Raw genomic sequence first — 14,692 nt, 5'->3', positions numbered from 1 at the left:
CCCAACTGTCAATTATTGAACATGCAAATTATTAACCGATTCGGATCCTATATCCGAGAATATAAATTCTTCCTCCTCCCCACTCACCTTTCTCTCAACCCAACTCAACTCACAGTTATCCATCTCATGTCTATCACACCTTGAGGCGATAAAAAAAACTGTACCTCTTTTTTGTGATCAACCGTGTTTTCGCACATGACATATAACGAACACAATGCAGAGGACAGCTGCCTAAAAAACCAGCCCGAAAAGCAGGCCGAACCTAACACCGAAGTCCACCGTGGAGATGCCGCCCCGGCCCCGGACAATGCGGGCCTCGAGAACGGAGGTGTAGCACACTCCAGCGAAGCCAGCACCGACGACAGTGAAGCGAACCTCGAATTTCCCGAAGGCGGGCTTGAAGCTTGGCTTGTAGTCTTTGGATCCTTTTGTGGAATGTTTTCCATCTACGGTCTCATCAACACCTCTGCTGTTTTTGAGTCGTACTTTTCCGAGAACCAACTTCGTGATTATTCGTCTTCTCAGATTGGCTGGATCTTCAGTCTTTATCTATTCCTCGTCTTTCTTGTCGGTATTCAAGTTGGACCTGTCTTTGATAAATATGGTCCTCGACTTATTGTTGCCTCCGGAGGTATACTCATCGCGGCAAGTTTGTTCATCCTCAGCGTTTGCGAGGAATTCTACCAGATTATTCTGTCATACTCGGTTGTAGGTGGCCTTGGAGGCGCCCTTCTTAATTCACCGTGTTATGCATCTATTGCCCATTGGTTCGACCACCGACGAGGTCTTGCAACTGGAGTTGCAATGACTGCGGGATCAATTGGCGGGATCATATTTCCCATCTTTCTACAGAAACTCCTTCCCCGCGTTGGCTTTGCATGGACGACCCGTATTCTTGGGTTCATCATTCTCGGACTCACCGTTCCCGCCACGCTCTTCATGCGCTCCCGTCTACCGCGATCAAACAAGGTGTCTTCAGTCTGGCCAGACTTGAGCATCTTTAAAGACCTGAAGTTTACGTTTTCGGCATGTGGAATCTTCTTTATGGAATGGGGACTCTTCGTGCCATTGACGTACATCGTGTCTTATGCCGGACGACACTCTGGCGATGCCAACAGCTCTTATACCCTGATTTCGATCCTCAATGCTGGTTCATTGCTCGGTCGTTTTCTCCCTGGTCTTTTAGCTGACAAGATTGGGCGATTTAATGTCATTCTACTGACGCTTGGGCTTTGCATAATATCGGCCTTTGCTCTGTGGTTGCCAGCTGGAGACTCTCAGGCAATGATCATTGCTTTTGCTGTTGTGTTTGGTTTTGCAAGTGGTAGTAACCTTGGACTCACACCAGTTTGCGTGGGTCAGCTCTGCGATCCTCGCGACTATGGACGATTCATCTCGACAGCTTTCATGGTAGCTAGCTTTGGGACCCTCAGCAGCTTGCCAATTGCTGGTGCCATTCTCGAGGCTGGTGACAAGGGTGACTCTGGCTGGACTGCTCTCATTGTGTTTGATGGGCTGTCGTACGTGCTGGCACTCGCCTGTTTCCTTGCTGCCAGGGTGATGGCTGTCGGCTGGAACGTCAAGAGCGTCTACTGAGACGACTCAATTGGAAATGTCGCTCTTCCTTGGAGATGCACGCGATGAACTGAAATGTCATGCGATGCAGTGTCTTCAATTGGATGAGTATAAACGACGACGTGGTATGGATGGTCCGGTGATGTATTATACCAGCCGACAATCTTTCCCGGGACCGAGGTATCAACTGATTTTGTTCAAGATGCCTCCTCGGAGTTGTATTGTCACGCCTCAATTGGAGGAGTAACGATTGAAATGGGAGAATGATGTCCATTTGGATACTGACCTTAGATAGATACTGACTGTAGTCGCTCATTGAAACAAGTAGATAGAATTCACTCATTTTGAACAATTGTAAATGTAACATGCTTCATTCCCACGGGATTAGGTTGTCAATGTCCGCGATTTTAAACGTAAACTCAAGGAGATGCAAACATTGGAGATACAAGTCCGAAGCAAAAGAGGGTCTCAGGTCCCCATCATGTCCAATGACGCATCTTCCCGTCGTCTCGCCCTCACCGAGAACCCGCGATTAACCGTATCTCAAAACGCTCACCACGACAGATTCTCCACGCGCTCCTGTGAGTGGCTCTCCTTGACTTTCCAGCCGGATCATCTATCTCCCGTCCTCTCTCACTCGGCATACTGACTCCGAGACCACCCGTAGCGCAAGGTCAAGCACCAACTGACCTTGTGTGGAAAGTGCGTGTGTCGACCCGTTTTGGTTAGGCCGTTGAATCCCGGCCACGGGATAATCTTGATACGAACCAAACCACGAACCTCCCGAAAGCTCCTGTATCGACGGTTTTTCCCTTCCAATTCCAAAACCTCAAGTTAATCCTCTAGACGTTGCACCAGACAGCGACGTTTTTCACTCCCTCTCCCCTCCACCCCCCGACATCATGCAGTCCTTCACCAGAGCCACTCGCGCCTCGGCGCTGCAAAACGTTGGCCGCCGAGCCTATTCCTCGTCGCAGTACGCAAAGACCATCAACAACCTGCGCATCAACGCCGACACCAAGGTCATCTACCAGGGTTTCACCGGAAAGCAGGGAACGTGAGTTTGCGCAATTCTCGAACCTCGAAAAGCTTCATATAATTAACTAATGACGTAGTTTCCACGCTCAACAAGCTATCGAATACGGTACGGTCCTCGCTATATCGATGTCACGATGATACATGTGACAAAAACTGACACTCGACGAACAGGCACCAAGGTCGTCGGTGGAACAAACCCCAAGAAGGCTGGTCAGACTCACCTCGGCCTCCCTGTCTTCAAGAACGTTGGTGAAGCCGTCAAGGAGACCGGTGCCACTGCTACTGGTCTCTTCGTCCCGTACGTCTGAAACAACCACACACTCCAACGAAAACGCCCCCTAACAATTTTTCTCAGTCCTCCTCTGGCCGCCGCCGGTATCGAGGAGGCTCTCGAGGCCGAGATCCCCCTCGTTGTCTGTATTACTGAGGGTATCCCCCAGCACGGTAGGTTTTGCAACGTTGATGGACCGTTTTGAAGGTTTCTAACGGACCCACTTAGACATGGTTCGCATCACCGACATGCTCAAGACCCAAAGCAAGACTCGTCTCGTCGGACCCAACTGTCCCGGTATCATCGCTCCCGAACAGTGCAAGATTGGTATCATGCCTGGCTTCATCCACAAGCGCGGTCGCATCGGTATCGTCTCTCGTTCCGGTACTCTTACCTACGAGGCCGTCAACCAGACCACCCAGGCCGGTCTTGGTCAGTCTCTCGTTGTCGGAATTGGCGGTGACCCCTTCTCCGGTACAAACTTCATCGACTGCCTCAAGGTCTTCACTGAGGACCCCGACACCGACGGTATCATCATGATTGGTGAGATTGGTGGTTCTGCCGAGGAGGACGCCGCCGAGTTCCTCAAGCAGGCCAACACTGTCAACGGTGGTAAGCCCGTTGTCAGCTTCATCGCTGGTATCTCTGCTCCTCCCGGTCGACGAATGGGTCACGCCGGTGCTATCGTCTCTGGTGGTAAGGGTGGTGCCGACACCAAGATCAAGGCTCTCGAGGACGCTGGTGTCATTGTCGAGCGCTCTCCCGCTGGTCTGGGCAAGGCTCTCTACAACGAGTTCGTCCGCCGCGATCTGCTATAATCTTATAACTAAGCTACGTCTACTTTTTGGTTCACCCTTGGGAGACAAGATGTGTGAGTCGGGGAGTGAGTCAGTAGAGTCCGGTTCATTGACCGAGGACTCGCTCATGGAGGGCTATTTGCATCATACTGCATGATTTCTTCGTACGTACCTGATAGAGCAAGGATGGTCTGGCTGGCGCGCAGGCTAGATTGTGGAAAGGCCTTTTGGTGTTACTTTTCCGCAGGCGAGTGTGCCATAACCCTCAGCACGCAATGCGCCAACAATGTCACATTACACCATGAACCATCTAATGTCGAAAAGTGTTTCAAGCTATATTGATCATGCTGGAATATGCACATGTGACGACGTAGCTGTCTCAGAAGCTGGAGTGAGCATAGTATGTAAGCAAGTGAAGAACTTCTTCACATAATTACCGCTGAGTTTAACCACTACCTATCTTGTGCCATTAATCATGGCCTATGAGCCCAGATGAAGTGCAGCTCATGTACCCCATACCCAGTCTATGCTAAGTTGTTAAAACAAACCGATGCAAACTCCCCATACCATGCTTAAAGAAATTGTGTTTCAAATCGCTATTCCCTCTCTTTAGTCCTCCCGTAGTCCACATTAGTTTTCATGAAGCAGTCTGGCAACGACGTCCCCCATGTAAGCCTCTTCCAGTTCGTAATCTCGGCCTCCATTGCGATCTATACCGAAGAAAATGAAGGCCTCGACAACATCTTCCAGTGGGAAGCCCATGTTCACAAAACGTTCGACAAGGTTTCTGTTGTATCCGGCAAGACTACCTCGTATTAGCTACATTCTCTCCATCTACATGTTTGACATACCGAGCATTATCATCTTTAAGCGGAGCAGCTGCGACGTCGTTTTGGTATTTAGTGAGATCAACGTCTTGTCGTGGAGCGCCGGCGTATTTGACTGCCCATTCATGGGCCATGAGCGCGAAGCGTTTGGGGTCTTCTATCATCATCTTTGCAACCTCGGCATCTTGCGGGTCCTTTGGGTTTGGGCACTCGAGAAGCATTCGAAGGGAGAGAAGGGCAGTTTTGATGGTCTGGACGGGAGACCAGTTGGAGCTGAGTGTGTCCAGACAGATTGCGCCCTAGAGGAGTCAGGTTAGTACTTGAATCCGTTTCTTGAAGATGTTCCGACTCCTGCTGAGTGTCTCTGAACCCTTCGTGTCGATTTTCTCGTCCTTCACGTCCACTATTTTGAAGGGAATTACCTACTGTCTGACTGCTGATATTCGGATGCCAAATCTTGGTGTCAAATCTTATCACTGGTGCCTTGAATGGATACTGATCAGGGATCTGAATGTCGACTGTAAAGGTTCCTCCAGCGTAAGGGGTGTCGGGAGGCGCAGGGAATGTTCCTTTGAGATGCTTCAAGTCGTTGTCAACAGGACTCGCGTTAACGCCTGAGTCGTCATGGTCGGCTTCGATGTCCTTAAGCTCCTTGGCTACACGCCGATCTCGAGACATGATGGTGATACTCGTGGAAGGGGCGGTGATGGAAGAGTTGAAGATGTTGAGTAAGAAATTGTGATTGAAGAAGGACAAAAGACAGAGTGGGTGAGGAGACAAGAGGTAACTTTGGGCACTAAGACAAGCCTTCTGCAGGTCAGGTCGTGTCGCGTGCAGGTAAGGCAGGTTGTTGATATTGGATGGAGAAGGAGGGGTCCTTGATTTTTGTCAGGCTGTGGCGTAGCTTGAGAGAAGGAGGCCGACGTCACTCCACTGAGAGACCGCTAAGAGTTAGCGTTCTGTGGGGGGCGTTACTCTTGGGTTGCAGTGTCAGGTTCAAAAATAGAATATCATGGACCAAGTCCGAGAACAGTGGTTGGATGGCAATTCAATGTGTGAGTGTATCAATAGGCAGAGTTGGCGGTTTAACAGTGTTACCTGATATGTAATTCGGTCAAGACTTTCTCAGACCAAGGCGTAACAAGGCTGATTTGGTCAAGCAATGCCCTGTTCAACCCAAGCTGGTACTTTATTCCGCCTTATCTGACTGTGCCCGGTTAACAGGAATGGTATTTTCAGCCGCCTCATTCAGAGCTTATACAATCTTATAGAGCTCTCGTTGCATTGGTTTGGTAGCAATATAGGTCGAAGCTAATCATATATTGTGGTTTTTGCTGCTATTTCTAGTTTCTTCGAATCAAATTCTGGTCTTATCAACGGCTAGCGCTTGAAACCCAACTCAAAGTATTGGCTCATATGGTGTTTCTTTCAATGAACCCATCAAGGTCAAGTTCTTTTCCCTTGTATTTTAACTTGAAGGCTCGGGAACTCTCTCTTAAAACGAGTCTTATAATCAGTTCCTTATTTGCCTCTTCTGTTTCCCTGCATTCGTACTTGACAAAACAATTGAGACATACAGTAGCTTTGTTATCGCGGACATCGTTCGTGACATGTCTCTGAGATGCTTCGTCAGCCACCCCAAACAGACGAAGGGACATATCAACAAATAAATTGAGTTCACAATGAAGACTCTCAACTTATTACAAGTTCGATTTCCCTCGACTCAGGCAATCACATGCCATTGTTTGAAGCCAGTGTTGCTGTTGAAGCTTCACGTGACCAAGCTAGCTCCAGCACGTGACTAGGCTAGAGCTGCTGTCGTGTTTCCCTGGCGCCTGGCGGTCGCTTTCATCATCACTAAGCTCTGTAGCCTCGACCTCTCTCCTCCACATCAAATCACATCCACCATCACGACTCACTCGCATTCAAACCACTGCAACACCAAAGTAAACGATATCACATAACCTATAGCTCCCAGAGCTGATCCTGACAAAATGGTAAACATATCCGTCATTCTACAGCTCAACAGCTATTGACATTATCTAGGGTCAAGGTCAATCCGGTATGGGAGAAGGGGGACGCGATGAGAAGGACAAGAAGGCAAGACATTCGCCCAGAACCTCGATTCCCATTCTAACAACCCGATAGAAGGATAAGCCCAAGTACGAACCTCCGCCTCGACCTACCACGCGAGTCGGTCGTAAGAAGAGAAAGGCCGGTGGCACCAGCGCCGCTCAGAAACTTCCCGCCGTTTACCCTACCAGCCGATGCAAGCTCCGACTTTTGCGAATGCAGCGAATCCATGATCATCTCCTGCTTGAGGAGGAGTACGTCGAGAACCAGGAACGTCTACGCAAGGCCAAGGCAGCCAAGGAGGGTCAATCCGCTGGCACCGATGCCGATGTCGATCGATTAGCAGACGAGCGTGGCCGTGTCGATGACATGCGAGGAAGCCCCATGGGTGTTGGAACTCTGGAGGAGTTGATCGACGATGACCATGCGATCGTCAGCAGTACTACCGGTCCTGAGTACTATGTCAGTATCATGAGCTTCGTTGACAAGGACTTGCTGGAGCCTGGCGCCAGTGTCCTTCTGCACCACAAGAGTGTCAGCATTGTTGGTGTCTTGACAGACGATGCCGATCCTATCGTCAGTGTCATGAAGCTCGACAAAGCTCCTACCGAGTCATACGCCGATATTGGTGGTCTGGAACAGCAAATCCAAGAAGTCAGAGAATCAGTAGAGTTGCCACTGCTCCACCCCGAGCTTTACGAGGAGATGGGTATCAAGCCTCCCAAGGGTGTCATTCTCTACGGTGCTCCTGGTACTGGAAAGACATTGCTAGCCAAGGCCGTTGCCAACCAGACCTCTGCCACTTTCCTGCGTATCGTGGGTAGTGAGCTTATTCAGAAGTATCTTGGCGACGGTCCTCGACTTGTGCGACAGCTTTTCCAGGTATGTGAATTCTTTGGTGTGTTTGATTGTTACTAACATTGCCAGGTTGCTGGTGAAAACGCCCCTTCTATCGTCTTTATCGACGAAATCGATGCCATTGGTACGAAGCGATACGATTCGACATCAGGTGGTGAGCGTGAAGTCCAGCGAACTATGCTGGAACTTCTCAACCAGCTGGATGGTTTCGATGACCGCGGAGATGTCAAGGTCATCATGGCCACAAACAAGATCGATACTCTGGATCCCGCTCTGATCCGACCTGGACGTATCGACCGAAAGATTCTTTTCGAGAACCCCGACCAGAACACCAAGCGCAAGATCTTTACACTCCACACTTCAAAGATGAGCCTCAACGACGATGTCGATCTCGAGGAATTCATCTCCCAAAAGGACGACCTTTCAGGTGCCGACATCAAGGCCATCTGCTCCGAAGCCGGTCTGCTCGCTCTCCGAGAACGACGAATGCGGGTGCAAATGGCGGACTTCCGATCAGCGCGTGAGAGAGTACTCCGTACAAAGCAGGAGGGCGAGCCAGAGGGTCTGTATCTGTAAAGTACCTGTACATGAGCGATTGGGACAGATAGATGGGTCTCGGTTATTAATGAGGAATAGAGGTTTAACAGCCACTTTGAGCGGAATGTTTTGTACTAGGACTTGATGTTCAGTGTAATGTTACATGTTGACAGCGTAATGCACAGCCTGCAATTTTCGTGAAAGGGCTGTATCCCGACTCCATTACCATTAGGCCTTGATCAGTGGACAAAACAAACTCCATACCAATACTTTATTGTCCATCCTGACATCCCCCATAACCCATACACGGATCCTAAAATGCAGACATATCATGAGGATCCCAATTGTTATTGCTAATACCAAGCTGCCAGACGGTGTAGGCGTAAAACTAATTGCCGTTCTCCTTCTTCACAACCTCATTGTTCCGCGCACCGACTGGTGAATGGTTGTACAGCCATCGTGCAATGATGAAGCTGCCAATGGCCCAGCCCCAGACGAGAACGGCGATTGATGAAGTGACGAGCAGTGCTGGCACGAGAACAAGAAGGGCAACGCCGATCCAGAAAAGAGCAAAGACGATTGCTGCGCCCAGGGCGAATACGATGGTGGAGAGAGAGAATGTGAGAAAGATTAGAAGAGGGAGGAAAGAGAGAAGAAGTTGTGATACAATAAAGGACTATTTTGTCAGTGATGATTAATGGAGGTTAAAGGGGACGTACAAAGAGGATAGGTCGCGATGAAGCAAAAGAAGCAGTATTGTCATAAGCTTTCTGTCGAGAATTAGGCGGAACAACACGATCGATGGAGCTCCGCGCGTAGGCAATAAAGCCTGATGCGTTGTCACGAGCAGTCTCGCTGTAAGAGTTTGTAGCGGCGGGAGACATTGCGACGATGGAGGGGGATGTAAAGGAGCGTAGTTGATTGAAGTTGGTTTATGGTGTTTGTGGCACAATTGTCATTATGGGAAGTGAAGTGGTGCTTGAGATGCTTCAGGGAGGTTGAGGTCAGCTTTCGTTGGAGATGACGTGGGGGATGTGCTGGGTACGTACCCACTACGCACGGCAATTGGATCTGGGGATGGTAAGGTACGGAGGGGCCAATCAGATATTACACTTGCTTGGCTTGTTGGATATCATCATTCTGCAACTGCTTTTGACTGTGACCGTGAAAATGTCAATTGTATTGATACTCAAGTGAGGTACCTTAATTATACTCTTTTGGCACTCGATATATTACCGTTAACAAGCCTAAACAATCTGAGTCCTGCCCGTTGAACTTGGAGACTTGCTCCTCCGAGATATCTAAACGCCATGATAACCGTCCACAGTGTCTTCCGTTCATCACAAATACGACATTTCAACATCACCCATGGCAACTGTGCCCATCTGGGCGACGAGTTGATCAAGGCGTGACAAGACTTGATGAATCTCCAGTCTCGTTTCATGGTTCTTGTCCAACATTCCTGATACAAGCTCATACGCCAGCTGGTTGTTCAAAGCTTCGCGCCTAGACAGGCTTTCGTCACACAAGGCCTTGAGACTCTTCATGAAGTGCTCATGTTCTGAAGCAATCTGGCACGACCGTCGATCCTTTGTCCTGCAAAAGCTATCCCACAGTTCATCTCGTCCGGCTCTGCCTTTCTTTGCCACACCTAGCATCAATGCAAAGCAGCATCCGAGCTGCCATATATCCGCACGGAGATTGCTCTCCAACCGGGCGACTTGTTCTGGGGCGAGGAAAATATATGAGCAGTCGTCAAAATTGGTTGATCCCCCACGGATGAATACTTTGCTCACGCCAACATCGGTCAAAAGAGGACGAATGTCTGGGGAATTGGGTTCGTGGAGCAAAATGTTGTCGGGCTTGATGTCCTTGTGCTTGATTGACCGTCCATGCATATAAGCCACAGCTTGTGCCAACTTCTTCATGATACGATAGATGCAGAGGTCGGACCGTGGTGCGCCTGGGCTGAACCATGTTCATCGATCTTTGCGTTTGCCGTCCGTTGACTTCAAAAAGTCTTCGAGGGTGTAGGGAGCCCAGGGTCTCAATATGAGATGAATGACGCCGTTGTCTTCTTCATATCTGTCGTCGTTGGCAACAGTGAATGCTTCGACCAGTTTGACGATGTTGGGGTGATTGCAAACTTCCAGAACCCCAATCTCCTGAAGGATCTTGCTCCGATCATTACAGAAGAAAGTTTTCATCGCAAGTTCCTCAGAGGTGTTCTTGTGCTCTACCCTAACGACTGCCCCGAAGCTCCCCTTGGCGATGGGTTCGAATGCCTTTTGCTCGTAAGGCACGTCCTCGGTCTTGTTATAGGTATGTACGTATCGCGGCTCGAGCATCCTAGCGAATTGAAACACACATCTCTCTAAGTGTGGTCTCCGTTATTGTTAGCTGTCTGTGTTACCAACTAACAAGTGGTGACATACCGATGCTCCTCGAACGATAGCACCGCCTCCACTTGGGGAACCGGAGAGGCACCAGCTAATGATGTGTTCCCTAGGGTCTCGGAAATATCGATAGCCATCTTCACAAGTCCTTGCTGATTCGGTAGGGATTTAGGGTAGCCCGTTCTTTCATCAATGTCCAGAATGAACTGGGAGGCAAACAGAGCATCTAGGGCATCGGAGCGCCCCTGTTCTCTGTTATTGCCATAGAAGTCAACAAGTTCTGTCAAAACAGCGATACATCTTTTTATTCTCCCCAAGAGTTCCCCAATATAAGCGGGAACGCCATTAGCGATGCTGGAGCCCATTTCGTGTAGTTCATATCGCAGGGTATCGAGGTCTGTCTCCAGTGTCTGTGACCTTGCATCGATCAAACCAGCCACTGCTGAGCCTTGTCTGAGGTGGCTTTTACTCCAAGCTCTGATCCGGTGAGCAAACTGGAGGGACTCATCGAGTCTTTGGAAAGTCCCGTCAATGCCATCACATCCTGCCAGATAGCACATTATCTCTCCGTGGCGTTCTGACATCGAACATTTACCGCTTGACCGACAATTCTACAAGTATACAGGCGATGGTTGGCTACGCTGGAGTGTAATATATTGTCTCCGCGCTTCTGTGGTTCTGGATAGTGCTATCAGAGGGGCTCTACAGACGATACTGCCGACATGCTAATAGACACGAAGGGGTGTCGGCACAGAAAGATCGCCTTTGGGTTGGATATGCTGATGTTGTGATTTTCGAATCATCCTTCTACGACAAGTTTCACCCACCTGGAGGAGGCCCATGAGATGCCAAGGGTGAGACCGACCTTAAGCTCGTCACACCCTGACATTCCTGATACTTGTTTTTCAGTATACAATGATACATGGTCTTTTTCCTGCACTCTCAGGAAAAGCCGGACATGGCATTAGGCGTCGTCAATCCTCAAGCATTGGAGTCATGTCAACTAATCCGGCATATTGTCCCACTCTCTATGGCATATACGACAATGGCACAGATTCAATCTCGAGCAGACTTACCGATTGAAGTGTAATGTAATAATCTAGCTAGAATCTGCTCTGGTTCAGGGATTTCTATCCAGGAGTCAATTCTTGTACAATCTCATACGCCATTTGGTTGCTCACACTCCCATGTCCAGGCGGCTTGCTGTAGCATATGCGAGAACACATTTAATGGAATGCTTTAATTGAAGCATTAGACACGATCAGTGGCCAATTATTTTGTTAAAGCTATCGGAGTTCATCGTCATGTGCCAGGCCTTTTTTTCGCCACTCCTAGAAGTCTCGGACGGCAACATAAGAAACTGTCGTATATCTGTAGATTTAAATTGATGAACAGCAATATACCACATAGAGAAACCTTTTATTTAAACTACCATCAATGCATACACATGCTCCACAACCCGTATTGCTTTTTACATGATTCCGATGTCAAGGTGCAACTGTTGAATCAGAACTGAAGCATGCATTGAGCGTGATTGCAAGAGCATGAGAGATTCGGTAAAGGTCTCCAGGGAATCCTCTTGGCTGCAAGTGTCAGTTTATTCACGAAATAAACGCCATCTCTTTTTTCCCTAAACACGCATGTGTTGTCGGTCGGGTGTATTAATGAATTGAAAACAATACTGACCCGTTGCAAGACAAAAGGTAAACCCATTGTTATGGACAGCACAGTATCATAGCGTGTTGGGACTGTATAAAACTAGGATCCGAGCTTCTGATTGGCCCCAAATCAATCTCGACCCATTTTATACGCCACCATCTATGCGACTCGCACGTTATAGCTTAAACAGTGGGTCTGACCGTGATCGATCAGACAACTTCACAACACCATCGGCAAAAAAAAATTGCTCTCTGTGAGGTTCGAACTCACGACCTTTGGATAACCCTAGCTTGAAGCTAAGTCACTCTATAGAGATATGAGACCAACGCTCTAACCAACTGAGCCAAGAAAGCTTTTCTAATATGATGTTTGTTGATGAAAATGAGCTGTAATTGCAAATACTATCCTCTGTCGATTGTAGTTCTCACTTCGTGGATCGTCATTCGCTCTTGTCTCGCTTCTCGTGCGGCGATGCTGCGCCTCAGTCCACGCACTACGCATCCATCTTACCTAGGCGGCCGCGTTTACTGCGCCTAGAGGCAACTGCAATATATGGTTTGGTTGGATGAGATTGCGTAGGCTTAAGAGAATGCGAGATGGACGGAATTGGGATAATACAGCGAGGAAGGGCATATAAGGTTGGGAGGTGCCTGATTGAGTATATCAGAACAATACAGTCAACAAAACCTCCAATTCTTATAAACTCACTTTCACTTAATCACGTTTGTAAAACTCCGATCATCTTCACAATGACTCTTTACTCTACATCCAACAAATCCATTGAGGCCATTGACCCTCTCAAGCAAGCTGGTCAGCCTCCCTCCTACACCATCCAGCCTGATAGCACAGAGTACCAGCAACCCCAACCTCAAGATCTAGATGCTTCTTCTACGGCCAAGCCAACAGCCGGCGAGCGATTTCACAAAATTAGTTCCAAGGCTGGTTCGCCATTAAACAAGGCTGCCAATCTGTTTGGTGCTGAAGGATGGTGGCCTTCTACTATGGACAAGGAGTGCAGCAAGGCTGCTCGTATTCTTCACTCTTTCACCAGTGAGTAATATCTCAATAATAAACACATGAAAAGACATTTACTGACTTACACTCTTAGACCTCAACTCGTCAACATCGCCCACAGAGAAAGGACCCCTCCACCCAACCGGACTTACACGCAAGTCGATGGTCAAAATTCCCCCTTCTGTCCTCCAGAGCGCAGCCGGTCTAGCCATCTTCAACGTCATCCGTGCCGGCGCCGGTCATAACTCACTTTCTGGTGGCTCCGGCATAGTCATTGCCCGACGTTCAGACGGTACTTGGTCTCCTCCTTCTTCATTTGTTGTAAGCAGTCTCGGTGCAGGCTTCGTCTTTGGTCTTGATGTCTACGATTGCGTTTGTGTTCTCAACACTCCGGAGCAAGTCGCCGCCTTCACAAAGCCTCGCCTTTCATTCGGTGCAGAGGGTTCGGTTGCTCTGGGACCCATTGGGACAGGTGGTAGTGTTGAGGCTGCCCTTAGCAAGACCGCTCGTCCTGTGTGGAGCTACATGAAGAGCCGCGGCTTGTGGATGGGTGTTCAAATCGACGGCACCATCGTGGTCACTCGAGGTGATGCCAATGCCACTTTCTACAACGAGCGTGGTATCACGGCACAGAAGATCCTTTATGGTGACGTTGCTTGGCCAATGGCTGCTAAGCCTCTTTTCGAGGTCCTTCAGGCTCTTGAGGGACGGACTGACTATGACCAGACTGTTGTACAAGCAGTTGGACAGGTCCCTCCCCCTGGCGATAGTATCTTGTCTGAGAAGCAGGAGAGATACACTGATGAACCTCAGGTGCAAGAGACTCAAGAGCAAACACCGCCTGAGGTTGTTTCTCGTGATGTCAAGGAGGAACTTCCTGATTATGAGGTTGTGAAAAAGGGCGAGGAGGAGGAGATTGTGGATGATGAGAAGGCCAGGCTTGCTGCATCAGGATACTAGTCTTGGGGTCTTTGACTTTTTGCTTTCTGGGCGTTGTTTTATGTTGGTCTCAGCCTAGATCTTAATCTTCTTGTCCCTGGGACTTCTAGTAGTTCTCCGAAGCTTATGATCATACTATTACGGTGTTAGTCCGGTATGAAGGAGATGGAGGTCGGGTACCTAATTGGGATTTCCTCTTCTTGTTGCATTCTCTAGCTGGTATTTAAAGCGATAATTGCAATTAAAGATATTTTACTCTTATTACATAACTATTGTAGCATAAACATGAATAGCCATTTAATTATTTATACCTATCCCTTGACCTCATTCAGCGGCAAAACCTTGACTGCCAGGCGCGTGAGAAGGCTTGCGAAAGGGCGTCTACAGACGAGTTCTGTCAGCACAAAACGCAAATTCCCGTAGTCGATCATGGCTTCTATTTCAATGTCTCATCCCTCACAGAGCTCAGACAAAGGTTACCCCTTCACTTCTAGGTTAACTCCTTCTGCGACGAACTTACCCTCCTGCTTACACTCGACTATCAACCAACAGGCTCTCAATCTACAGTCTGTTGCGCAAAACATCACTTCGTTGTTGCATTGAAGGGCATCTTGGCCTCAATATTAACCGTAGAAAGACCAAGTCTTCCCAAAGTTCATGGAGTATCCGAGAGAGAAGTCGAGCAGACGACGCAATCAGATCAGATCT

General features: G+C 48.7%; 6 protein-coding genes and 1 non-coding gene across 7 annotated transcripts; 3 read left to right on the top strand and 4 right to left on the bottom strand.

The window, feature by feature from the left end:
• Positions 1-195: 195 nt before the first annotated feature.
• Positions 196-3,702, top strand: BKA55DRAFT_593726 (major facilitator superfamily domain-containing protein; the record flags this gene model as incomplete). The annotated part of the gene is made up of 9 exons (XM_046195589.1): positions 196-1,520; positions 1,884-1,899; positions 1,964-2,160; positions 2,232-2,281; positions 2,434-2,632; positions 2,691-2,719; positions 2,785-2,911; positions 2,969-3,057; positions 3,113-3,702. The coding sequence occupies 9 exons, from the start codon at positions 196-198 to the stop codon at positions 3,700-3,702; spliced, it is 2,622 nt and encodes an 873-aa protein (XP_046050362.1).
• A 304-nt stretch (positions 3,703-4,006) lies between these two features.
• On the bottom strand, positions 4,007-5,277 carry BKA55DRAFT_353866 (ubiquitin-conjugating enzyme/RWD-like protein). The gene is made up of 3 exons (XM_046185810.1): positions 4,935-5,277; positions 4,533-4,807; positions 4,007-4,486 (listed from the first exon to the last, which is right to left on the bottom strand). Exons 1-3 carry the CDS (start codon positions 5,184-5,186, stop codon positions 4,312-4,314), a joined length of 702 nt encoding a protein of 233 aa, XP_046050361.1. The 5' UTR covers positions 5,187-5,277; the 3' UTR covers positions 4,007-4,311.
• A 1,044-nt stretch (positions 5,278-6,321) lies between these two features.
• BKA55DRAFT_567030 (P-loop containing nucleoside triphosphate hydrolase protein) lies at positions 6,322-8,071 on the top strand. The gene is made up of 3 exons (XM_046192688.1): positions 6,322-6,608; positions 6,657-7,463; positions 7,509-8,071. Exons 1-3 carry the CDS (start codon positions 6,573-6,575, stop codon positions 8,013-8,015), a joined length of 1,350 nt encoding a protein of 449 aa, XP_046050360.1. The 5' UTR covers positions 6,322-6,572; the 3' UTR covers positions 8,016-8,071.
• On the bottom strand, positions 8,072-8,979 carry BKA55DRAFT_567027 (uncharacterized protein). Its single transcript, XM_046192687.1, has 2 exons — positions 8,696-8,979; positions 8,072-8,652 (listed from the first exon to the last, which is right to left on the bottom strand). Exons 1-2 carry the CDS (start codon positions 8,858-8,860, stop codon positions 8,365-8,367), a joined length of 453 nt encoding a protein of 150 aa, XP_046050359.1. The 5' UTR covers positions 8,861-8,979; the 3' UTR covers positions 8,072-8,364.
• Positions 8,980-9,126: 147 nt separating this feature from the next.
• On the bottom strand, positions 9,127-10,932 carry BKA55DRAFT_663458 (kinase-like domain-containing protein; the record flags this gene model as incomplete). Its single annotated transcript, XM_046197658.1, has 3 exons — positions 9,127-9,944; positions 9,987-10,325; positions 10,412-10,932. The coding sequence occupies 3 exons, from the start codon at positions 10,930-10,932 to the stop codon at positions 9,317-9,319; spliced, it is 1,488 nt and encodes a 495-aa protein (XP_046050358.1). The 3' UTR covers positions 9,127-9,316.
• A 1,344-nt stretch (positions 10,933-12,276) lies between these two features.
• Positions 12,277-12,384, bottom strand: BKA55DRAFT_t158. The gene has a single exon. It is a non-coding gene; the product is annotated as a tRNA-Met (tRNA).
• A 396-nt stretch (positions 12,385-12,780) lies between these two features.
• BKA55DRAFT_593721 (uncharacterized protein) lies at positions 12,781-14,005 on the top strand (the record flags this gene model as incomplete). Its single annotated transcript, XM_046195588.1, has 2 exons — positions 12,781-13,081; positions 13,140-14,005. The coding sequence occupies 2 exons, from the start codon at positions 12,781-12,783 to the stop codon at positions 14,003-14,005; spliced, it is 1,167 nt and encodes a 388-aa protein (XP_046050357.1).
• Between the last annotated feature and the right edge of the window lie 687 nt (positions 14,006-14,692).

Source organism: Fusarium redolens, assembly GCF_020744475.1.
Source record: "Fusarium redolens strain MPI-CAGE-AT-0023 chromosome Unknown BKA55scaffold_7, whole genome shotgun sequence".
Lineage (NCBI taxonomy): Eukaryota > Fungi > Ascomycota > Sordariomycetes > Hypocreales > Nectriaceae > Fusarium > Fusarium redolens.
Note: the sequence above shows the minus strand (reverse complement) of the source record. Positions and strands in the feature narration are given on the sequence as shown.